General features: G+C 36.7%; 1 protein-coding gene and 1 non-coding gene across 4 annotated transcripts in view; both read left to right on the plus strand.

The window, feature by feature from the left end:
- Positions 1–26,833, plus strand: part of Fut8 (fucosyltransferase 8) — a 224,550-nt gene that overhangs the window by 154,169 nt on the left and 43,548 nt on the right. For all 3 annotated transcript variants that reach the window (XM_028789706.1, XM_028789697.1, XM_028789715.1), the window contains one exon: positions 14,884–15,121. In XM_028789706.1, the coding sequence (XP_028645539.1) occupies positions 14,884–15,121 (238 nt within the window). The remainder of the gene's footprint in view (positions 1–14,883; positions 15,122–26,833) is intronic.
- Positions 17,566–17,726, plus strand: LOC114608237. The gene has a single exon (XR_003709321.1). It is a non-coding gene; the product is annotated as a U1 spliceosomal RNA (small nuclear RNA).

Consider the following 26,833-nt stretch of genomic DNA (forward strand, 5'->3'; position numbering starts at 1 on the left):
AGAAAGAAAGAAAGAAAGAAAGAAAGAAAGAAAGAAAGAAAGAAAGAAAGAAGAAAGAAAGAAGGAAGGAAGGAAAGAAGACAGGCATCTGAGGGATCATAATTAAAATGAAATACAATAAAGCAAAAAACAAACAGAAAGAAAAGAGCCCCTCTAAATCTGTAAGCAACAGGTATAGATGCAGAGACCCACTCATCAGCACACTTAAGGAATCCCATAAAAACACAAAACCTGAAGTCATAATATATGGGCAAAAAAATGAATAAAGTTAAACATAAAGGAAAGGAAGAATCCTGACATGACATTATGAAGCAAGGAACCTCCAAAGATGCCTTTGAATTTGTTTTTGTCAGCCATCTACTAGCAGACATGAATGGGAGGTCAGAGGACAGCTTGCTAGAACTTGTTCTCTCCTTCTACCATGTACAAGCACCTTTACCCACTGATCTACCTTGGTGTCCCTGTTTATACCTTAAACTAGTTCTTCCACATCCTCTAACAATATACTCAATCTTATTGTAGCATTTTGTATGTTTTTAATAGTAATCCATGGGTTTTTTGTATTTTCTTTTGACTGTAGTTGGTTATCTCTTTATTTGGTTATTTACCATCTCTGTGTTCTATACCCTGTGCATGTTTGTGTGTGTGAAGGTATGTAGCAGTGCACATGCACTTGGGATGGGCAGGGGACAACATCAGATGTCACTCCTCAGGTGCTTATCACTGGTTTGTTTTGTTTTCCTTGAGACACGCTGTCTTGCCCATTTCCTTCACATCAGTTCTGGGGATCAAACTCACACTAGCAAGGCAAGCCAGACAAGCTGTCTTCCTAATCCCCTCACACCTTCTTTAGTGAAGTATCTGTTCAAGTGTTTTGGTCAAATTTTTATTGAGATATTTGTTTTCTTATGATTGAGTTATTGAGGCTCTTTATTCTCCATATGAGTCTTTTATTATTAATCTAGAAATCTTTTCTTCCAGTCTGTAGCTTAACTATTTCTTTTACTTTCTGAAAGGAAGACATGGATGTTTACCTGTATTGTATGTATATGTGCCATGGACATGCTTGGCGCCTGCAGCCCAAAAGACAATGTCAGATTCCTGGGCAGAGCAGTTACAGGCAGTTGTCAGTCACCATGTAGGTGCTGGGAATTGTACCTGGGTCCTCTGGAAGAGCAGCCACTTGAATTTAGAGCTTTATGCATGCCAGGCAAGCACTCTGAAATGGAACCTTTGCATCTCCCAGTCTAGTTTATAATTGAGCTGTTACATTTAGGTCTGTGATATATTTGGAGTTAAGATATGAAGCAAGAATTGAGATTCATTTTCTTGCTTATTTGAGCTATTTTTTTTTCAAAGACTTGCTGTCTCCTCATTACTTTAATGCTTTTGTTGAAAATCAGGTAGTAGAGTCCTGATAATACCGTACCATTTAGGTTACCATAGGTTTGCAATAATTATTAAAATTGGATAATATGATTTCTCTAACCTTGTTCTTCTTTTCAAAATATTGTCATAAATGCTTCACATTTTATTTATATTCTAAAATAAGCATATCTTAGTATTAAAAGTATACAGTTTAATTTTGTATATTGATTTTATATCTTACAGTTTTGCCAAAATCACTTACTAGGTCAAGTAAATTTTTTGCAGGTTTTATCAAATTTTCTATATACATTACTATGTCATTCGCTTTTATTTCTTCATTTTTAAATTTGGTGACATTTGGCAATAGTCTTTATGATTCTTACTTTTGAGTAGTATGTTTACTTTAGGCATGGTTTACAGTAAACTGAAAATTTAGCTCCTCCATTCAAAGTTCTTGTCAAAGTGGTTTCACAGTTTAGACATTTTTGGCAAGAAAATAAATATTTCTTGACATGTTTAATGGGTTTCTGTTGTGACACTGTGCTTACTATAGCTCACTACATATTAGTTTAAGTATTTCTTATATGATCACATCTTCATAGTTATCAATAATAAAAAGGTTTTCTGTAATTTATTATATTAAGTTGCAGAATTGCATATGAAGTGGTTAACATCTGTGGTTCTAGAAATGGAATAGCTGGTACTATTGCTGTTGTCACTTCCTACTCAGTTCATCTCAAAGAGTGTGCCAACATAGCTAACAAGTGTCTTATTCTTTTAAGTTACTTGAATGTAAGCTGAGCTGCAATTGGAATTCTTCAGCTTTGGGTGTATTTGTTCAACATCTTATTGTAAAAGTTCCCAGAAGTTAGAAGTGATATTATAATTCTAAAACTGATTATGTCATACATATTGTTTAGTGGCAAATCTTAAAATCATACTCCCACATACCCTGTGATCAGTTAAAACAGAATGATCTCACTGCAATGCTGAAAAGATTTTAACAGTTAAATTAACATTTGAACCAAGGCCCTCCCTTAAAGAGATGGCAAAAGCATTCATTGTGAAAATAGAAAATGCAAATAGAAAGTAGAGTCTTACCATACCAAAACCCAGGAGAATCTCAATTTAAATGATGAATGATAATTAGCAGACACCACAAGAGACAGCACAGGTGTTGGAATTGTCTTACAAAGATTTTACAAAACCTGTAATACTACAGACTCTCCAGTAGCAATTAGAGGCTTGAAACAAGGGCAAAAATATAGAAAGCCTCAATAAAGAAATAGATGATAGAAGAAAAAACTGAGTGGAAATTTTAATAGTGAAAACACAGTGACTTCCAGTGGCTTGGTACTGTAGCTGTAGCCAAGAAAAGAGCTGGTGCACTGGAGGCTAAAGCAGTAGAAGTTCAACCACTGGAGCAGCAGTGAATGAAGACTGAAGGGATTAGCAGTTGCCTAGGGACATTTGGAACAGGAACAAACATGTTTATATTTTCATCCTTGAAAGCCGAGAAAAGAAATTGGGATGAAAGATTGAAGAAAATATTGGAAGAAATACTAATTTATCATCACTCCTATTTAATATCAATACTAAAATTTTTTGAACTACAAGTTATTACCTTGTTAATGAGAAGTCACAGAGAAGAAGAAAATCTTTATAATTCACATATCAAACAAAGTCTTGTGTGTAGCATGTATTGCAACCTCTCATTCCAATAGCAAGAAACAATCTCATTGGGAAATAGGCACAAGTTTTCAACAGACAACTTCATATGAGATATATTGATTAGAAGTAAGCACATGAAAAAATGTCCAGTAGCTGTTAAGGGAATACAAGTTAAAGACCTGAAGACCTAACACCTGTCAGGACAGAAAAAAGGGAAACAAAACAAACTGAAAATACCAGGTGTGTGAAGTAACTAGTTCTCATTGGTTGCTTGTGGGAAGATAAAATAGCACAGCTATCCTAGGAAAGTTTGCCAGTTTCCTATATTAGTTGCTAGTTATACTAGTTACTAGTTATACTAGTTGTATATAACCCTGCCATATGACCCAGCAAACACATTCTTTTGCATAGAAAAATTAATACTCATGTCCACACAGAAACCTACTCATGCTCATAGTAACTTAATTTTTAATAGCTTCAAACAAAACAACCCAGTGTCACGCATCCAGTAGACCAATAAGCTGTGGTATAGTGGGAGCAACACAATAGAGCACTTGCTAGTCATTAGCAAAATGAAATGAAGCACCTCCACTTGAATGGATCTCAAAAGCATCATGCTGACTGGTGAAAAACCATCTTCAAAACCCAAGATCTGTTGTTACTTTTGTATAGAGAATAAGTCAGTGTTTTCCGGGGATTAATGTCTGGAGAATAGGACTCTGGAGGATTAACAGGATCTGGAGAGATGGCTCATCAGTTAGGAATACTCACTGCTCTTACAAGGACCCAGGTTCATCTCCCAGTACTCACATGGCAACTTACAAACATCTGTAACTTCAGTTCCAGGGGATCTAACACACTCTTCTGGCCTCTGTAAGCACCAGGAATGCCTGCACATACATATACACACACACTCTCTAGCTCATAAAATAAAATAAATCAAAAGGGGTAACATAAGTTTTCATCTTGTTTTTAGTTTGCTTTGATGGAACAGTTAGTATCCTGATTATGATTTCACAAGTCAGCACATGTTTACTATCAGAATACATGTAAAAACTGTTAAAATAGGGGACTAATGAGATGGCTTAGTGGGTAAAGAGGGTGCCATCAACCCTGATGACCTGAATTCAATACCTGGGGCCCATAGTGGAAGGACAGAACTGATTCCATAGGTTGCCTTCTGATCTCCACGTGTACATAGTGGCAGAAAGAATCCATTGCTACTTGAGAATAAATTTCTCTGGACTTACTCAAATACTGTTTTTTTAAAGGGGAGAAGCATTTAAGAACACTTTCTTTTCTCAAACTAACTTCACATAATTAACAGTGCTCTAACTAATTCACTTTACTTTTTTTACTGTTCAAAATTCTTTAACATCATGTCTAAACAATGTAACACACACAATAAATTACAATATGTTATTGTGTACCTTCTACAAAGTTTCCCCCAAGGAGAACTTATTATTCAACTACAGTACATTTTCAAAACAAAAAAAGATATAGCAATACTATTAACTAAATTCCAGGCTTTGTATATATTTTCACTTTTTAAAAATTTTACTTTTATTTATACTGTTACAAAACTTTATTATTATTTATAGGGGTGGACAGGGAGAGAGGGAAGGAGAAAGGGAGGGGAAAGAAGGGCGGGAGAGGGAGAATGAGACCGAGACTGAGAGAATAAATGGCAGGAGTCCCTGGACAGGGAGACAGTAAATATCGTGCAGTTTCTTGTGCTGTTGCTTCATCTTTTTCCCCCTCCGTAAGGTAGGGCTGACTAATAACAGGCTTTTCTTCACTCTTCTCCCCTGCCACTCCTTTTCCTTCTTGTTTTCCTGCCTCCCCCACCCACACAACCCCCGAACCTGCCACATTGTATTTTATAGTCTTGATTTTGAGGTAAGAAAGTCTAATGAAGCACCTCAAGTATAATGATAAAGGACCTTCCTGATGTTTTATCTTAAATTTCTAAGCATGCTGTTTTTATTTTTACCACTTCAACTGGGAATTGGATTGTAAACTTGCAGAGAGAAGTTAAAGTGTTTAAAGAATTAACCTGCACAGTTTTATAAAAGATGAGCAGGAGTTGATGTAATGTTTCTTCTGCTTTTGAGGGAGTTTTGTTTGCATCAAATACTAGAGTGGGACCTTAGGTTGGATATACCTCACTAGTCTCTGCCTTTTCTTGTGGCCCTTATCAGAGCAAATTATTACCAAGACTGCCTGGTGTAGAGATCTCCCCAGTCAGAGGCAGTGCTCTTGTAGAAGTTACCTGGAATAGCTAGAAGTGGTATAACTCTTTCCTAGATCAACAGCGAAAGAAAGGTTTCTCATTTGTTTGCTACTTTATATTAGATATTTAGGATTTTTTTTTTTTTTAGAATTTGGTTTAAAATGTTTGATAGAGATATGTAGGCAAAGAGCTAAAGTCTTTTTAAAAATATATGTAAAATAAGCCAATTGCTTTTTTTTCTTTTTCATCATATTTTTATTATTTAAAACAAGTTTTTTATTGGATATTTTATTTACAGTTCAGATGTAATCCCCTTAATCCCATTTCCCCCCTCCCCCGCCCAGGAACCCCCTATCCCATTGCCCTTCCTCCTGCTTCTCTGCAGATATGTCCCTACCTACCCCCCCCACTCTCACCTCCCCACCCTCGAATTCCCCCCCCACCCCCCGCCACGGTGTCCAGCCTTCATGGGACCAAGGATCTCTTCTCCCACCTATGCTGGACAGGACCATCCTCCCTTACATATACAGCTGGAGCCATGGATCCCTCCCTAAGTGCTCCCAGGCTGGTGGTTTAGACCCTGGGAGCTCTGGTTGGTTGGTATTGTTGCTCTCCTCATGGGGCCACAAACCCTTGCTTCTTTACTGTAAGCTTTTTTCTTTTATACTGAACAGCAACTGTCTACCTTTGATGCAGAGTGCCAGTCTGTAAACTTGATATCTTTTCTTCATTAAGTTTCCACACTTAAATTTTACAGAATACCACAGGGAAATTGATTTCTTGAAGTGCTTGGTAGCCTGCTTGGGCCTGAGCTGTTGCAGTGCACTGACTACTTTAACAGATTGTTTTTGCTGCAAGGGTGGAAGGGACACCTGCTCCAGACCAACTCTGCTAGGGAAAGATTCTTGTTTAATATGTCTATAGCCAGTGACTTCCAGTCTTGTCTTTTAAAAATGAGAATGCGTTTCCTTTCACTTTCATGGCTATTAACTGTGCCTGGAGTCCTCATTTTAATTACCAGCATGCAGCACTTCAGTTCTCTTAGTTGCTTCATTACATTTTCTGCATTGGTTTTGAAAATAATTTTAGAGAAATAAAATTAGCTTGTTTCCAATACAATGAAATGCTTTTGCCACAGTATTAATGAATCTTTTCTTCATTACCAGCACCAAGCTAGATATTGCAAATCTGTTTAATCAAACAAATTAAAAAATTGTTTATAGTCTTGTGATTAGAGAATACAAACAGAACAATAAAATTTAACTTACCTGGTTTCTTTTTACCAAGCTTTCTCCCTTAGAAAGAGGAGCTGCCTATGTCTTAATGCCTTCCAGTGTAAGGGATGTGCTTAAGAGGGGAGTGGAAGGTGCCCTTGGATTATGATTCGTAATTAGTGGCCTGTAAAAGTAGCCAACTTTGTGCTCTGAGTTTGCATTGCTTGCGGCCTCTTACATTGACAGTATCTTGGGGAAGGTAGATTGAGAAACCAAAATTCATAATTCTGCCTTGCCACCTATAAATTTAGTGTTGTCAGTGTGAATATCTCTTTTGTTTTTCAGATTCTGCTAACCTAATAGTTACTGAGTTTAAGACATGTGGGGAATATTACATTCCATTTATATTGCCTACATTTGTTCCTTATTTAGCTATTTTTATAAGACTTTGGTCAATTATAAAAAAGTGAGAAAATTCATTGTAAGTGAAATTTGTACTTCAAAGAGGCTTTTATTTATTTGTGTATGGGGAAAATCTTAAGTAGCAAAATATCTGTGATTTGGGTGAAAATGTAGCTTGGTGATAAAAGAACTTGGCATGCACAGGGTTCTGGGCGCAGTCCCAGCATATCCAAATTCCACTTACACAGAGTCAAATAGTGTCTCTCAGATTATGTGAATAAATATGAGCATATTTAAAGTAATTCTGAGTGTATACTATCTCATTTAGCTTCATAAATGAGTGTCTCTGTAGTGAAAGATTGATTGACAGGGAGAGATTTAGAATTGAGATCATTTTTGTCCCATTTTAAATTACTGAATTGAAGCAAAAACTCTGCATTTGAGTTCATAGCAAAGCCTTCACTGGGACAAAAAAAAAATCTCTGAAGCCTCATCTTCCAAAGCTCTTTCATTAGAGTAATTGTCTTGAATTTGTATTTAAGTTAATCCTGTCATTCTAAATGTTTCAGTTATCTTTATTGTAAAGAACTGAAGCTTGCATGTCTTTTGAAGAATCTTTAAGAAAACCTTATACAGCCAACCTTGGTGGTAAAGGCCAGGAATCTCAGAATCTCAGCTCCTTGGGAAGCTGCAGCTGCAAGTCTACCTGGAAGGCCAGACTACTCAAATTAGTGGGATTTTGTCTCAAAATAAAAGCATAAATAAGAGGCAGTGACAGGAGGGTTGCCACAAGTTTGAAACTATCCTCATCATCTACAGAGTAAATTCCAAACAGGCCAGAGCTACATGGAGAGATTCTGTCTTCAATAGCCAGGATCAAAAACCCAAACAAACAAAAAACAAGAGAAACAAACCACAAACTACTAACTAAATAGATGAAAATAAAAAGACGGCTGAGAATATAAGTAGTAGAGTGCTTTCCTAGCATTCAAGAGATCCTAGGTTCATCCTCAATACCTTACACACACACACACACACACACGATCAGAATAGAACGATGGGTGTTTATGTGGAAATGCCATAATTTATAGCTCACATTTTAAATTTGTTTTTATAGCAAGTCTCCAGCATTGAGTAATTTTAAGTGTATTTCCTATAGAGTTTCTATCAGGATAAATTCCTTTCAATCTGATTTATACCTGTAAAAGAAAAATATTCCTTTCCATTTGCCTTCAAATTTCTTTTTTTCTTCACATTTCATATATATAATAAGCTATATCTTTAAAGCATTAACATTAATAATTGCAATTTTATTTAGAATACTTTCAGTCCAGCTGTAAGTATATTTTTGCCTTCTATTCCTTAATTCTTTCTTGATTTACCACAGTACTAGGATATTCAAATTATTTATTTCTATATTATATGTATGTTTTCTTATTCTGTCAGATACCTCAACCAGGGTTCATTGACTATATTAAATGCTTAATATTTCTTTAAAATATCTAAGTTTTTTCCCTTTTTAAAAAATATTTATCTTTAATCTTTTTTTTATAGTCCAGTCATTATCCCCCTCCTGGTCTGCTTTCCCACAGTTCCTCATCCCATTCCTTTCCTCCCTTCCCCCACCAAGAGGATGTCCCCACTAACTCACCCCATCCACCCCTCCAGGCTTCCCCACTCCCTGGGGCCTCAAGTCTCTCTAGGGTTAGGAGCTTCTTCTCTCACTGAAGCCAAACCAAGCAGTCTTCTGCTGTATATGTGTCAGGGGCCTCAGTCCAACTAGTGTGTATGCTGCCTAGTTGGTGGCTCAGTGTCTAAGAGATCTTGGGGCTCCAGGTTAATTGAGACTAGTGGTCTTCTTATGGAGTCTCCCTCCTCCTCAACTTCTTCCAGCCTTTCCCTGATTCAACCACTGGTGTCCCTGACTTCAGTCTGTTAGTTGGGTGTAAGTATCTACATCTATCTCTGTCAGCTGCTTATTGAGCCTCTCAAAGGGCAGCCATGCTAGGCTCCCATCTGTAAGCACACCACAGCATCAGTAATAGTGTCAGGCCCTGGAATCAACTCCTGAGATAGGTCCATATTTAGGGCAGTCACTGGACCTCCTTCCCCCCAGTCTCCCCTCCATTTTTGTCCCTGCAGTTTTCCCAGACATGAACAACTCCGGATCGGAGTTCCTGACTGTGGATGGCAACCCCATCCCTCTACCCTGTCTTTCTACTGGAGGTGGACTCCACAAGTTCTCTCCCCCTACTCTTGGGCATCTCATCCAAGGTCTAGCCTTGTTCTCAAGTCTCTGGGACTTTCTAGAGGGTCACCCTACCTCCTAAATTTGTATATTTCCATTCATTCTGCAGGCCCTTGGGGCTTCACTACTGGTCCCTCCTCCTACCAGTACCTGATTTTGTTCCCCTTCTCCCCCGCTCCATCTACTCCCCTCTCCCACCTACTTCCCTCTCTTCCTCTGCCCTCTGCTTTCTTCTCCCTTCCAAGTGGGATTAAAGCATCTTCACTTGGGTACTTTGGCTTGTTAACCTTCTTGAGTTCTGTGGATTGTGTGCTGGGTATTCTGTACCTTTTTAGCTAATATCCACTTATTACTGAGTAGATACCATGCATGTCATTTTGGGTCTGGGATACCTCACTCAGGATGATATTTTCTAGTTCCATCCATTTACCTGCAAAATACATGATGTCCTCCTTCTTAACAGCTGGGTAGTATTCCATTGTGTAAACGAACCACATATTCTTGTATACATTCTTCCATAGTGGGACATCTGGGTTGTTTCCAGCTTTTGGCTATCACAGATAAGGCAACTCTGAACATAGTGGAACACATGCCCTTGTGGCATGGTAGGGAATCTTTTGGATATATGCCCAGGAGTAGTTTATCTGGGTCTTCAGGTAGATCTATTTCCAATTTTCTGAGGAACCTCCAGACTGATTTCCAGAGTGGTTGTACCAGTTTGCAATCCCACCAGCAATGGAGGAGTGTTCTTCTTTCTCCATATCCTCTCCAACATGCGCTGTCACATGAATTTTTGATCTTAACCATTTTGATTGGTTTCAGGTGGAATCTCAGGGTCATTTTGATTTGCATTTCTCTGATCACTAAGGACTGAACATTTCTTAGCTTCTCGGCCATTCAAGATTCCTCTCTTGTGAATTCTCTGTTTAGTTCTATACCCCATTTTTTGATTGGGTTGTTTGGGTTTTTGGAAGTTAGCTTATTGAGTTCTTCATATATTTTGGATATTAGCACTCTATCAGATATGTGGTTAGTGAAGATTTTTTTTCCCAGTCTGTAAGTTGCCAATTTGTCCGATTGACTATGTCTTTTGCTTTACAGAAGCTAATCTGTTCATGAGGACTCATCAATTCTTGATCTTAGAGCCTGAGCCATTGAAGTCCTGTTTAGGAAATCCCCACTCACCCCCTACCACCTCCCTGCCCCATGCCCATGAGTTTGAGGCTCTTTCCCACTTTCTCTTCTGTTAGATTCAGTGTATTTAGTGTTATGTTGAGGTCCTTGATCCACTTGGACTTGAGCTTTGTGCAAGGTGACAAATACGGATCTATTTTCATTTTTCTACAAACTGCCAGTTAGACCAGCATCAGTTATTGAAGATGCTTTCTTTTGTCCATTGTATATTTTTGGCTTTTTTGTCAAAGATTAAGTGTCCATAAATGTGTGGTTTTATTTCTGCATCTTCAATTCTATTCCATTTATCACCCTGTCTATTTCTGTACCAATACCATGCCACTTTTATCACTATTGTTCCGTAATACAGCTTGAGGTCAGGGATGGTGATTTCCCGAGAAGTTCTTTTAAGAATTGTTCTCGCTATTCTGGGTTTTTTGTTTTTCCATATGAAATTGAGAGTTGCTCTTTCTATGTCTTTGAAGAATTGTGTTGGGGCTTTGATGGAGATTGCATTGAATCTGTAGATTGCCTTTGGTAGGATGATCATTTTTACTATGTTAATTCTACCAATCCATGAGCATGGGAGATCTCTTCATTTTCTGAGGTATTCTTTGATTTCTTTCTTGAGAGTCTTGAAGTTCTTGTCATACAGATCTTTCACTTGTTTGGTTACAGTTACCCCAAGGTATTTTATATTATTTAGGACCAGTGTGAAGGTGTTGTTTCCCTATTTTCATTTTCAACCCGTTTATCATTTGTATAAAGGAAGGCTACTGATTTGTTTGAGTTAATTTTATATCTGGCCACTTCATTAAAGTTGTTTATTAGCTGTGGAAGTTCTCTGGTAGAATTTTTGGGGTCACTTGTGTATACTGTCATTTCATCTGCAAATAGTGATACCTTGACTTCTTTACCAATTAATATCCCCTTTATTTCGCTTTTGTTGTCGTATTGCTCTAACTAGAACTTCGAGTACTATATTGAATAGATATGGGAAGAGTGGACATCCATGTCTTGTTTCTTATTATAGTGGGATTGATTCAAGTATCTCTCCATTTAGTTTGATATGGCTGTTGGTTTGCTGTATGTTGCTTTTATTATGTTTAGGTATGGGTCTTGAATTCCTGATATCTCCAATACTTTTAACATGAAGGGGCCTTGTACTTTGTCAAATGCTTTTTCAGCATCTAATGAGATAATCATGTGATTTTTTTCTTTGAGTTTGTTTATATAGTGGATTATGTTAATGGATTTTCGTATATTGAACTAATCTTGCATCCCTGGGATGAAGCCTACTTGATCATGGTGAATGATCGTTTTGATGTGTTCTTGGATTTGGTTTGTGAGAATTGTATTAAATATTTTTGCATAGATATTCATAAGGGAAATTGGTCGGAAGTTCCCTTTGTTGGGTCTCAGTGGTTTAGGTATCAGAGTAACTGTGTCATCATAGAATGAATTAGCTAGTGCTCCTTCTGTTTTTAGTTTATGGACTAGTTTGAGGAGTATTGGTATTAGGTCTTCTTTGGTGGTCTGATAGAATTCTTCGCTAAAGCCTTCTGGCGTGGGCATTTTTGTGGGGTGGGGATGGGGTTGGGAGTTTTTTAATGACATCTTCTATTTCCTTAGGGGATATGGGCCTGTTTAGATACTTTACCTGCTCTTGATTTAACTTTGGTATTTGGTATCTGTCTAGAAAAGCATCCATTTCATCTAGATTTTCCAGTTTTGTTGAGTGTAGGCTTTCATAATAGGATCTGATTTTTTTTTTAATTTCCTCAGTTTCTGTTGTTATGTGTTCCTTTTTTTTCTTCTTCTGATTTTGTTAATTTCGATACTATCTCTGGGCCCTTTAGTTAGTTTGCCTAGGGGTTTATCTATCTTGCTGATTTTCTCAAAGAACCAGCTCCTGTTTTTTGTTGATTCTTTGTATTGTTCTCTGTTTCCTTTGGTTGATTTCCACCCTGAGTTTGACTATTTCCTCAAAGAACCAGCTCCTGTTTTTTGTTGATTCTTTGTATTGTTCTCTGTTTCCTTTGGTTGATTTCCACCCTGAGTTTGACTATTTCCTGCCTTGTATTCCTCTTGTGTGTGTTTGCTTCTTTTTGTTCTAGGGCTTTCAGGTGTGCTGTTAAGTTGTTAATACAGGATCTCTGCAGTTTCTTTATGAGGGCACTTGGTACTATGAATTTTCCTCTTAGCACTGCTTTCATTGTGTCTCATAAGTTTGGGTATTTTGTGCCTTCATTTTCATTAAATTCTAAAAAGTCTTTAATTTCTTTATTTCTTCCTTGATCAAGTTATCATTGAGTAGAGAGTTGCTGAATTTCCATGGGTATGTGGGTTTTCTGTTGTTTTTATTGTTATTGAAGTCTGTCCTTAGTCATTTGTTTTCAAAAGAAATAATCCCTTTTTATTACCTACTTGATTTTCTAGATCTTTTATCCTGGTAAACCTGATCTTGTGCTATAAACACAAATACCTTTTTTTGTTTTTTCTTATCTCTTACATTTTGTGAATCTTTTATGAAAATCATCCTTGGAATTTTTTATACTTTTAAATATTAGTATTTTGGTAAAACCAAAGATTGTGTTGTCACTTTCCTTTGTTTTTCTCACAGCCTTTGTTCCAGTCCCTCAATTTTCTCTTGTCATTCTCTACCTTTGAGTTCTTTGTTGAGTCCTTTTACATGTAGACCCTTCTCTTCAGAACCAAACATAATAAGTATTTTTTTCTGTTACTGATGACATATGTGAAAAATTTAGTGCATTTCTTCCAGTAAAACTTAGCACACATTTATTGTTGCATATATATAGATGGCAGTCTTCTTTTAAGTAAAAGCTCTAGGGTCCACACTAAAGGCCAGATGATTGGTTAATTACGTTCTTTCACATTTGCTCCCTAAGACAGAAGAAATAGAATGTAGTCTCTAAGAATATTTTGTGTTATCTTTGTAATATTAACTACATTTAAAATGCCTCAAAGAGTTGTTTATCAAAGCATATATGGGGGACATTTTTTATTGATATGATTTTTAGGGATATTTAAATTCTGTATCTGTTTTGAGCCATAAAAAAGGTCAGCAAATAATGTTTATCCACTCCCTTGAGGATTTGCTGAGTCAGTCATAATGCTTCAAACACTTTAAAACACTTTTAAAATGTCATTCCCTGGATCCTTGTCTACTGGGATAAAGCTATGATAGTGCCCTTGCTACGCTTAGCCCATTTCCCCTTGTTGTGTTCTTAGTAAACCAGCTTTTTTCTCTTGCTGTGTGTGTGTGTGTGTGTACACATGCATGTGGGTAAGTACATGTCTTTCATTCCTATATGATAATTACATTTTTCTAGTCCTCTCAAGGCTTTCATAGCTATAATAACAGGGATAAGATAATTTCCTCGTGAGTCTGTCATGAGTTCGTAGTCAAGTAAAAGAATCTGCAATTCTTGTGCTTGATTGTGGAAACAACTTGGGCCAAATCTAGCAGAACTTTTTACAAAGTGTTCTCAGATCCACTGATGCTTCAACTCAAGGTTCTTGGTGACATCACTTCAGCTTTGATGTGAAGGTGACCAGCTTGCTTAACACTTGTGCAAGATTTCCTTCAGAATCATTTTACAGCCTCACTATCTTAGCTTTCTAAGTAGGGCTTTTATTAACAGACTTGCTGGCTGTATTAGTCAAGATTCATAGAAATTGTTTCTTGATATGTGGGGGACTAGGATTCTATTTCTAAAAGTGTTTATCTTCTTCTCCTTTTCAGAGATAAAAACTACTTGGAAACCTTGGATAATAGTCTTAACCAAGACCGGCCATTATGATAGAACAGATGACCAGGAGTACTTTAGTAACAGCTCACCAACATTAGAGCAGGATTGAAATTTTACAATGGAAAAAGAAATTTTCATACTAGATAGACATTTGCTGTTTTGTGGAGAAATGTAAAAATATTAAAATAAACCTTAATTTTAAAAAAGTCACAGTTTTAGGATAGCCACAATACAAGTATTCTACATTCATTTATGAAAATTCAGTGTACAGGATGCAATTCTCTTCTACCATGTGAGTCCCAGGAATTGAACTGTAGTCATCAGGCTTAGTGACAGATGCTTTTCCTTACTTATTGTCACACCTACTCCTCTATACCTTTAGTTTCTTGATGAAAATATAGGTTTTGTTTGTAGCATTCAGAATTCTGGGAATGAATTGATAAAATTACAGCTTTTCCTTTAAGCTGGCTGGAATTTTGTCATAGAATGTGCTGAAAGAATGATGGAACCCCTCTTTCCATCATGACATCTGAGTGATAGGAAAGGAACAGATTTTCTAATGTAACTGCTTAATTTCACCTTTTTAAAATGATATTTCTAAAGTAATTCTTTTTCTCTGCCATTTCCTACATAGGCACATCAAAATTTTACTGAATTTTGTTGTTGGATACCATCTATAAGGCTTGATTCTTTATTTAAATAAGAAATATGCTGAACCAGTTCTGGCTTATTGTATGAATACCTGTGACCAAAACAGGAAGTTAACCTCTTCTATCTTTATTTTCTTTGTTTCACTGGCAGAATCCCAAGGACTGCAGCAAAGCCAGGAAATTGGTGTGTAACATCAATAAAGGCTGTGGCTATGGTTGTCAACTCCATCACGTGGTCTACTGTTTCATGATCGCTTATGGCACCCAGCGAACACTCATCTTGGAATCTCAGAATTGGCGCTATGCTACTGGTGGATGGGAGACTGTGTTTAGGCCTGTAAGTGAGACATGTACAGACAGATCTGGCCTCTCCACTGGACACTGGTCAGGTAAGGAGCTTGCGCACTCTACCAGATATCTAGTAAGGTCAGATCATCAGATTTTCTTTTCTTCTTGATTCAAATGTAGAATAGTATTTTATTTTTAAAGTATTGTATACCTAGCTGTAGTGCTACATACCTATAATTCCAGTGCTTGAGAGTCTGAGATGGGAGGATTATGAGTTCAAGGCCAGTTTTGGTTACATGGCAAAAAATAAATAAATAAAAATAATTTAATATTTTATTCAATGTATATTTTTATCTTGATTTAACAAATTTGCTGTGGTTTTTCTCAAGGAGTACAATTTAATATTTTAATAAGGATAATGTAGTTTTCCCTTTTAAGGTGATATTACTGAATTCATTTACTCTTGATAATTATTGCAGAAAGCAGACCAAGTTTCTCAACCATAAGAGTTTCAAACAGTAGCATGCTATTTGTAGTGGAGGATTGACCTGTTGAAATGGAGGATTCTGATGTAGGCTGTCAGAAGTGGACCTAAGAATTTCATTTCTGAGAAAATTTCTATATCTTAAGACCAAAGTATGAGAACCATTGAGATGGACTCTGCTGGCAACTTTGTCTCCGTTTTACAGTTGAGGACAATGACACCTCCTTGTTTGCTTATATAATTTTAATTTTAATCAAGAAACATTTGGTGATAGATAGGGTAAATTGCAGTCTAGTCCAGGCTTTCTCAAGTGATTTTTAAAAAAGAAAAAAGATAACAGAAACTTTCCTGTCTCATCACTGAAGTGGTATTAAAAAGACTAGACTATAAACAAAGTCTTAGTGGTAATTCAGTGCTTTTGTTTTATGCTCAAGACTTTAAACAAATCTGTTATATTAGATCTTATGTCCAATTGCTATCTTGTAATCTTGGGTAAGTTTCAGAACCCAAGATGGAAGTTTCTTCACCAGCAAAATGAGAGTGATAATTTGCCCCATTGAATTGTTTGTAACAGGAAATGAAGTCATATATTGAGATTCATTTACTGTATTACCTCATGTAAGAACTGACTTAAATACAAACTACTATTGTTAGCTTTAAAAATACATGGGTACCTTGTAATGTTGCAGACAGTATTTGTCGTAAAAGTTAAGTATTGCTGAACATGGTAGCTCAGGGTCCCAGCACTCATGAGGTGGAGGCAGGTAAATTTCTGAGCTGAGGCCAGTGTAGTCTACATAGCAAGTTCCAGGCAACCAGGGCTGCATAGTGAGACACTACTTAAAAGCAATAAAATAAAAATGTAAAAAGGATATGTTTGAGATCAGAATTTTTTGTTTTTAATGAAATATATTGATGTCATCAGTCTTTGTTTATATAAATAACTAATAGTAATAAGATATGTGTATTATATATATATATATATTAGAGAAACGAAAACATTTCAAAATAGAGGAACCAGCATAAATTCTAATAAGCTCCTTGATATTAATCCTTTGATTATAAAAATATCTGTTGTTATGATTTATACAAAGAACTCTGGATTTTTTTTTCCTTTGGCACTACTTCCATGAAATTGTTACTGTTCAGGGACACTTTACATGAAATGCCTGTGGCTGGAATTTAATGATTTCTTATTTATGTGATTCACTAAGGCAGGAATTAGTGCATACATCTAATCAAGCTACATCCTACCTTGAATGTTGACTTACATTGCTCCTGCATTATTTTATAGTTGTAAGACCATATTCTGTACTGAGAAGATGGTTTAGTGTGTAAGAGCACTTGCTGTCTGTGCATGAGGACCCGAGTTGAAGTTCTAGAACCCATGTATAAAGCTAGGCATGACTGTGTGTCTGTAACCCTAGTGCTATGGGGGAGGGGTGGAAATTAGAGGATCACTGGGGCCTCTGGGCACTAGCCTAGCCTCATGATCAGTGAAAGCCCCTGTTTTATAGGGCACCCAACATTTTCTTCTGGCCTTCATGCACATGAGTACTTGCACCCATTCACATGCATTGCACCCGTGTGTGTGTGTGTGTGTGTGTGTATGTGTGTGTGTGTGTGTGTGTGCACGCGCGTGCACACGCACAGACACACAAAATCTTCTATAATGAGAATTTGTTAGGTGAAGATAGATAATAAAGAATATCCATCTAATTAAAAATCATTGAATCCCTCATATTGCCTGTACACATTATGTCTATTCTTAATAGTTGTGTATTTAAAGTGGCAGAGAATAAAGTCAGTTTATTTTCCTTACTATGAGATAGCTCCTAAACTTAAAGCAACTACATGTAGTAGACCTTCAGATTCTTCCACATAGATTCTTCCTCATGAAGTTACAGTAAGAATCTTGTTTATTTAATGCTTTAAAATATCTTTGAACAATTACTGATTTATTTTTGAAATACAGCATTCTATATAGGGTATGGAAATGTAGAACTGTTTAAGGATTTAAAAAAACAACAAACCTCATTTAGAAATAAAAAAGGAAATTATATACTTACCTGGCAAGGGGGAGATACCATGATTACAAGAGTGTCTTTCCCAGGGTGAGGCTCATCCACTGCACTCTGGATGTGCGGATCTCTGTGATTCTCCATGTGTGGGCAACTGAACTGAATCATTTGTGATAGGTGAGGGCCTGTGTTCCCACACAGAAGAAGAAAGTGAAAATGAAGATAAGCATTCTCCATTCTTCAAACACAGCAAGCTTTGATTTCTCAGGTGCCCATATGTCACATGAGGGTCATTCTCCACTATTATATGGAGTGATCCATCTAGCAATGGAAATGTCTAGCATTTAAAACCTAAGTTGGATTCAGAACCTGATATGTACACTTTTCAAGTAACATATTTTTCTTTCAGAAAAATATTCCTGTTTTATAGCCTACCATGAATCTTAGAAGAACCTGTTATGGCTGAATTAAAGGAGGAATTTAATTCATTCTTCTGTTGTGTTGTAATGTACTAGTATTCGCTTGTGTATTCCCTCTGTGGTAGACATTTACATCATCACAGGCTTTTGCTATTGTAAACAATGATTAATAGTTATCTTCATGCAAAATTCCTTGTGTATATGGAATTAATTTATTAGCTTACTAGGCTAGTGGTTTTTAAACTTGTTCACATTATATAAAATATATTTTATTGTCTATATTTTCCCTTTATGGAGTACCATATGGTAAAGTCACAGATCTTTGTGACACTTTGTTACATGTAAAATCTTATGCTCTGGAAATTAGGTTGACAAACTTTACTCCTCAGATCAAACAAAACCCACATACTTGTCTTTTAAAATAAAGTTTAATTATAGAATATTGCCTGTTTACTGATACTACCTGTGGTTGCTTTCACATTTCTCTGGCAAGGTAAGAGACCCTGTGGCTCTCTATATGATTTAGGGTTCTCCAGATAGACAGCAACTAAAGGTGTATGTATGCATTTAGAACCATTTATTAGAAGATAAACTGGTTCTTTGAGAAAATCAACAAGTTAGATAAACGTGTAGCTAGACTAACCAGAGGGCACAGAGACAGTATCCACATTAACAAAATCAGAAATGAAAATGGAGACATAATAACAGAAACTGAAGAAATTTTAAAAAATCATCAGATCCTACTACAAAAGCCTATACTCAACAAAACTGGAAAATCTGGATGAAATGGATGATGTTTTAGACAGATATCACATACCAAAGTAAAATGAGGATCAGATAAACTATCTAAACAGTCCTATAACCCCTAAAGAAATAGAAGCAGTCATTAAAAATCTCTCAACCAAAAAAAAAAGCCCAGGAGTATATAGTTTTAGTGCAGAATTCTATCAGACCTTTAAAGAAGACCTAATACCAATACTCTTCAAACTGTTCCACAAAATAAAAACAGAAGGAACACTACCTAATTTCACTCTATGAAGCCACAGTTACTCTGATACCTAAACCACACAAAGACCCAACAAAGAACGAGAACTTCAGACCAATTTCCCTTATGAATATTAATGCAAAAATACTCAACAAAATTCTTGCAAACTGAATCCAAGAACACATCAAAATGATCATTCATCATGATCAAGTAGGCTTCGTTCAGAGATGTAGGGATGGTTCAATATACAGAAACCCAGCAACGAAATCCACTATATAAACAAACTCAAAGAAAAAAACTGTAGGAAGCCGCGCATGCGCTGGCTGAAGCCGTGTTTGCCTGGCATCCGGGATTCTTCCTAGTAAACAAGTAAATTGCGCATGTGCCATGGTAAAAGCCCGCCAAAGTTAAAGCCCATCCCACGGCGTTTTGGCGCGCAATGAGTAAGCAGCCAATCAGAGGTGAATACACCGCTCTAGGGTATATATAGCAGTGCTTTCCCGGGCCTGGCGTCTTCTTCTTCGTCTTCTTCTTCCACCATTTTGGTTTTTGGGAATAAACGTGTTCTTACAGAAGGATTCTGGTGTGTGTGTGCGTGTGCGTTCTTGCCGGCGAGACGATTACACGCGTGCCTCACAAAAAACCATATGATCATCTCACTAGATGCTGAAAAAGCATTTGACAAAATACAACACCCTTTCATGTCAAAAGACTTAATTCAAGGCCCATACCTAAACATAATAAAATCAATATATAGCAAACTAATAGCCAACATCTAACTAAATGGAGAGAAACTTGAAGCAATCCCACTAAAATCACAAACTAGACAAGGCTGCCCACTCTCCCCCTATCTATTCAATATAGTACTGGAAGTCCTAGTCAGAGCAATTAGACAACAAAAAGAAGTCAAAGGGATACAGATTGTATTAGAAGATTGTAGAAGAAGTAAAAATATCACTATTTGCAGATGATATGATAGTATACTTAAGTGACCTCAAAAATTCTACCTGAGGCCTCCTACAGCTGATAAACAATTTTAGCAAAGTGGCTGGACATAAAATTAACTTGAATAAATCAGTAGCCTTCTTCTACTCAGAGGTTAAATGATCCTCCCTTCTGCTACTTCCCATGAGTATTTCATTCCCCCTTCTAAGGACTGAAGCACCCACACTTTGGTCTTCCTTCTTCTTGAGCTTCATATGGTCTGTGAGTTGTATCATGGATAGTCTGAGCTTTTTTTTCCCTAATATCCACTTATCAGTGAGTACATATTATATGTGTTCTTTTGTGACTGAGTTACCTCACTCAGGATGATATTTTCTAGTTCCATCCATTTGCCTGCGAATTTCATGAAGTCATTGTTTTTAATAGCTGAGTAGTACTCTCTTGTATATTTTTTAACTTATTTTTATTTATGTAAGTCTCCTTGAGAGTCTTCAATTTAATTTTTCATTTTCAAATAATTGTAATGCACAAATTTTAATGCACAAACAAATTTCATGAGCATTTGTAGGACTACAGATTACTTACTCAGTGATAACAGGTGAAATTCATGGTGTGTGGCACAACAGTAAATTACCAAGGCTTGCTTAAAAAGAAATAGATAACTTTCACTAAAGAAACTGAGTTTAGATCTAAAACGGTAGCTCAGTGCTTCATATCCACTGGGCCCATCCCCAGCATTTTAAAGAAAACAAAACAATTCTACAGCTGAAATGCCAAGTGTGACACTCGGATGAGCTGTGCAGAAGGATTTAGGATCACGTGTTCTAGGCTGGCCTGAGCAGCATAGATAGATCCCAGGGAATAGAGAGAAGAAGGGAAATAAGCTTAATTTATAGTTTAAAACGTTTCCATAACGAAAACCTCAGGTCTAGATGTCTTCACCAGAAAACTGAACCTTTAGGGAGGACTGAATATCAGTGTAGAAAGTTGAATACTTACTTTCTAATTCACTGTATAAGGGAGGATCACTCATAAAACCAGATTGGGCTTCCTACAGGAAAGAAGTCACCAGATGACAGGCTTCTTTGGGTACCTGGAGTGTTGGGCACAGATCAGACATGCAAGGGCAAGGCTCAGAGGTAGTTGGTTATATGAGAAGGCAGACAGATGCTGCATCTAAGGTCATTGTTCATTTGATTTTCCCGTATCTTCACCTAACCTCTTAAGCATCCTGGCTTTTCTTTCCAGTTGGTTTTTTGAGAGGCTGAGACAGGAGAACTATGAAGTCGAGGCCTGCTTGGGCAGTCTAGCAAACCCCATCCCAAAATAATGTAAATATCTTCAACTTTGTAAACACTATTGAATGCTTAGATGCTCTTCAACTTGTGTACTGTAGAGATCTGTATATCAGTAATTAGATCTCGTGAGCCTTGCTAGCTAGATTGCCAAGAACTCTGTATATTCCATCCCATTAATGCCCACGATTACCTGGGTTGCCCACATTTCATATAAGTGACTTGCCAGAGGTGCTGCAGCTATTAAGATACAGAAGCCCAGTCCACCTTCGAAACCTGATCTTTTATTTTTTAATTTGTATTTTTAAAGCTAAATTATTTATTTACCTTACATCCTGACCAGTTTCTTCTCTCTGCTCTCCTCCCAGTCTCCCCTCCTATCCTCTCTCCCTCCCTTTCTCTTCAGAAACAGGGAGGCCTCCCATGGGTATCAGCCAGCCTTGGCATATCAAGTTACAGTAGGGCTAGGCTCATCTTTTCCTGTTGAGGCTAGATAGAGCAGTCCAGTAGAAGGAAGGGTCCCAGAAGCAGACAACAGAGTCAGAGATAGCCTCTGCTTCTGAATCTCACATGAAGACGGAGCTACACAAATGTTACTTATGTGCAGAGGACCTAGGTCAGTCTCATGCATGCTCCCTGGTTAGGAGTTCTGACTCTTGGAGCCGTTATGGGCCCAGGTTAGATGATTCTGTAGGTTTTCTTGTGGTGGCCTTTGAAACCTGATATTTCATGAACCAAAAAATCAGCAAGTGATATTTTCCCTAAATCTCCAGCCTGCTCCATTTTTAAAGGGTTGTTTTAAACAGCAGTAGAAGGGACATATACAGTCTATAGGCATCAAATATTTGCTACTTTTCCTTTTGCAGAAAAAAATATTAATGATTGAACTTCCTATACTTGGAAAATTCCCAGTCTAAACAGGAAATAAGTTCAAACATTTCAAAAGTCTATCTCATGAGGTCACCGTTGTCAATGGTATGTAAGTTGTAAGCAAGACTCTAAAGGATGAGGGGGAACATACCCATTATAGACATAAAAGAATTGGCATTTTAAAGCTGTTTTTGTCAGAGTTGTTTAAATGGCCAGAAATCTTAGGAGTGGAATCCTACACACTTGGAGTGCCTGACAGATAATGATAAAATGGCCAGGTGCCTGTCACATCTTGCTTAGAAGAGAATTCCAAAGTACCAGAACTGAAAATTATTTTTCTCTTCAGCCTCTAATTTGCTGAATTACATAGAAGAGAGATGTAAGCTATCTGCTTCTCAGTTTAGCCTTTAGTCAGATGTGAGTGAAAACTCAATTTTGATAGCTAATTTATAATTAAATTTATTAGCTAATTTTGATAGCTAATTTTATTGTACTTTGCAAGTAAACCAAAAACTCTGATGGGGATACTTGTATTTAAATGATTTTTCTTTAAAAATTTTTCATGCACTATGTTTTGATCATATTGTTTCCTATCTCCCAACTTCTCCCTGATCCATCCCACCTTTCTAATCACCCAACTCCATGTTCTAGTTCTCTATTTCTAAAAAAAAAAAAAAAAAGAAAAAAGAAAAAGAATATTAAAACAAACATTTAAAAAATCAGTAATATTAAAAACTAACAAATAAAAGAAATGAACTCCCCCAAAAACCAAATCATGCACACTAAACCAGCAACCAAGGAGTTACACATGGAGGGACCCCGTGGTTCCAGCTGCATATGTAGCAGAGGATGGTCTTCTTGGACATGAATGGGAGGGAAGGCCCTTGGTCCTGTGGAGGTTTGATGCCCCAGTGTAGGGGAATGCTAGGGAGGTGAGGTGGGAGTGGGTGGGGGGGAGCACCCTCATAGAAGCAGGGGGAGGGGTATGGAATAGGGGGGCTGTGGAGGAGTAACCGAGAAAGGGGATAACATTTGAAATGTAAATAAATAAAATATCTAATAAAAAACATAATAGTATAATTTTAATGGTAAAAAGTAATATATTATTGGTTTTATGCATATGTATTTTTATATATTTAAGTGTAGACAAAAATATAAAATATTATAGAAATATTGAAATATCAGATTATTTTTGTCATTAATTTTATGAGAAATTTGTAATTTCTTTATATTGCAAATATTATATATTACTTACATATTTAAAAATGTTAACCTTAGCTATTTCTTTTCTTCTAAAGTGTTATTTGACATTTTCAATGCAGTAAGTTCTAAGTTTCTCAAAAAAAAAAATAATCATGGAATCCGTTTTGTGTTAGCTAGCTACTTTTGGGCATGATACCTACCCAGAATATATTTGATATACCCATGATACTCTATTGAAGAAAACTGACTTTCTCTTTCCCAGCAGATATCAATTTCAGATAGCTTCTGGGTTAGAGGTAGGACTTTGTGTCCCATATTCTGAACCTATGTGGGTCTTACGTGTGCTGCCATAGGCTCTGTAAACTCATGCTTCAGTCCTGTTGTTGGGAAGCTGTCGTTTCCTTTCACCACCTCTGCCTCATTATAATCCTTCCACCTTCTCTTCTATATGGATCCCTGAGCCTTGAGGGGAGGAGTTGATAAAGACATCCCATGTAGGGCTAAGTGCACTACGGTCTCTCACTCTGCACATTGTTCAGTTGTGAGTCTTTGTTAATTTCCATCTACTTCAAGAATTCTCTCTGATAACAGCTGAGGAATGCACTGATCTGTGGGTACAGCAATGTCATTAGGAGTCATTTTATTGCTGTTCTTTAGTAGAATAGCAGTAGTAGGTATTCTCCTTGGTTCATATTTAGTCTCAGGTGCAAAGCCGATTTAGCAGTGCCATGTTTGGTTTCAATCTCATGAAAAGGGCCTTAAATCTAATCAAAGTGTTGGCCACTCCTGTAACATTTGCACCAATCTCAATGAGAGTATTTTTAAGATGTGCTCATGTGAAAATGTGGTGCTTTCATTAAATAATCTTTGGATTTTGTATTCATTCTTAACTGCCATTTACACTGTTACAATTTTGTGTTCTTGTTAATGGTTATTCAGCATGTGCAGTAATTGTGGTAGTGTAGTCCTGCTTCTGGTAGATATTGGCAAAAGTAGTCAAGTTAATGCAGCACTGCTTGTTAGCGATGGTTTTTTCCCCACAGAATTGAGGAATTGACACAGGATTGGCACTTTTATCACTCATGCCCTGATTATAAGCATTGCCTAAGACATAATGAATGTCAACTCAAAAAATTTCTACTTCCCAACATTAGCACATAGGTCAAGTATTGTATTACAGTAGACGGAACTAGAGGTATATAGGTCTGTGGCAGAGTGTATCCCTGTTTGACTTCTGCAAGGCTCTAGTTCAGTCCCTAGCAATACAGAAACCAGTTACATTGCTACGTATCTTTCTTTTATGCAGTTTAGAATATGATAGCTAATAGTTAATCAAGTGTTTGTATTGTGAAGTATTATTTCATTCTCAAGGTGATAAAAGGATAAATTATCCTACATTAACTAGAAAATATTCCAAACATCAAAAATTAAAGTAGACAGAGCATAAAGATTACCTAATCTTGTAGTTTGTTCAGATTGACATCTATTGTATGAGTTATAAATGTTATGTCTATGTTTATAACATTTTTAAAAGCCTGATAATAGCTGTAAGCTATTTCATTTTCTGAATATCATTAATATTAATACATAATTATTGAACTAATTAATGTATATGTGAGCAGATCACTCTTCCCTATTCTCCTGGGGATATATATTTTAAATTAAATGTTTCTCATTAAGTGAAATCTATTCTTTGAACATTTTCTCGTAGCCTGAATAGAATATGCATTAGTGATAAATTGCAAACTTTGTTTCTGTGTTTTATGTTGGAACAAATATTTTGTTTAACATTGATTATATAGTCAAATGTATATTTGATAGCATTTTCAGTTATGTTTCACAAAAGATGAATATATTCTACTACAGAGACTGTAATATGCCCATAACTGCCTATTAGTACTTATTCCTCTGTTTTAGTAGCCAAATTATATTTGAAAGGATATAAAAACAGTAGTAGCCACAGATTCATATAAATTATATATAAATTAATGCATTTGCCTTAGCATGTTTTCAAGACTGTGTTACTGTTCTGTATTGTTGAAATGCATTCTCCCTGGGTCATAAGGACATGCTGAGATGATTAAAGAAATACATGGAAAGAATCAATCTATGAAATTTTAATGTGGCCTTTGTGACTAAAATCTAGCCTTCAACTGCTGTCTAGTCATGTTATTTCTCAAACGTCCTAGACAAAGAAGTGGTTTCATAGAGCTAAATTTTGATAAAAATTATCTGCTGTTGAGAATAAATTATCACTTTAAAGTTGGTGGGTTGTTTTTCTTTTTCTTAAAATATAGTGTGTTGTTACCAAGTTATATGTTTAATTAGTTCAGCTTAATCAGTTATTATTTTGTATTAAGGTTCACGAGTAAAAGACACAGAAAGGCTGTTCGAGTCTTTTTCCAGACCGTTGCTTTTACACCTATCATTGCTTTGTGTAGTTGAGCTTCTACAGAAAGAAGTAGAAGGGAACAGCTCAGGCAGTTTTTCTCAACTTGTCATTTTTTAGTCTCCTGTCAGTAGAATTGTGAGACAACATATTTTCACCGTCTGCCACAGAGCATCCCAATTCAATTAAGAGATTTGGACAGTTTTCTCTGTCAACACCAAGTGGGAGAATTTTCTTTTTCTCTGTAGTCATTACATAGGACACTACGAACAATATAGTCAGATCTCTCCTGAATTAAATAAAAGTAATATAATTCTCTATAATTTAAACTGGATAAATATTCAAAAAGTTACTTTTCTTTGTTTTGGCTAGTTCATTTCTATGCTATCATTGCTTAACCCCTGGATACCAAACTGATGAGCGGAGGCCACAGCCTACTATGTGGACAAAAGCACCTGGAAAACAGAGCCTTTGCGGTTTTGTTGAAGGGTGATCAACAGCTATAAAGACAGTAAGCTTGCCCCTTTTTGGCAAATGCTTTATTTAGCATCTCAAGCTGTTACATGCTATTTGCTCTTGGTGAATGAAAATGAGGACATGACCGTCCCCAGGTATGACTGAGGGGAAGAGTTTTATTGTAGATATGAGGTAGAATGTGGCCAGAGGAATCTAGAAGAACACTCAGGGGACTGGGCCATGAGAGGAGAGGTGGGGCATGGGGACAGACAGGAACAGAAGAGAGAAGGGGACAAGTGACCACAAGAAGATCTGAGGATCAAGAGAGCTTGGGGCAGGTTTATAGGGGAAAGTGAAGCCCATGCCTTAGGCTGGAGGGGTTTAGGGTAGGGAGGTGGGGTGAGAAATGCTAGGAAGAGCCACGGGTACTGACTGAGTGAGCCTTGTTTCAGGTTTTTTGGGGGCCTGACACTTGGTGCCTGGTTTCTTTTTTGAGGGGAGGGGGTATACATTTTCAGATGTATTCATACTGTCCTCTAGCACAAAGCTCACTTGTAAAATTTAAACTGTACCCTGTGATACTGGTTCTTGATCTATCTTTTAGAAATAATGTGCTCAATAATATGAGTTTAATATTGGAATAACAACAAAAACAAATGCATTACAATGGAGCTGGTTGGACCTGCCAATATTTGAAATATTATAACATCAAATCCATTATTAATAAAAAAAATTACTTTTAATGG

Source organism: Grammomys surdaster, unplaced genomic scaffold (genome assembly GCF_004785775.1).
Source record: "Grammomys surdaster isolate TR1022 unplaced genomic scaffold, NIH_TR_1.0 127, whole genome shotgun sequence".
Classification (NCBI taxonomy): Eukaryota; Metazoa; Chordata; class Mammalia; order Rodentia; family Muridae; genus Grammomys; species Grammomys surdaster.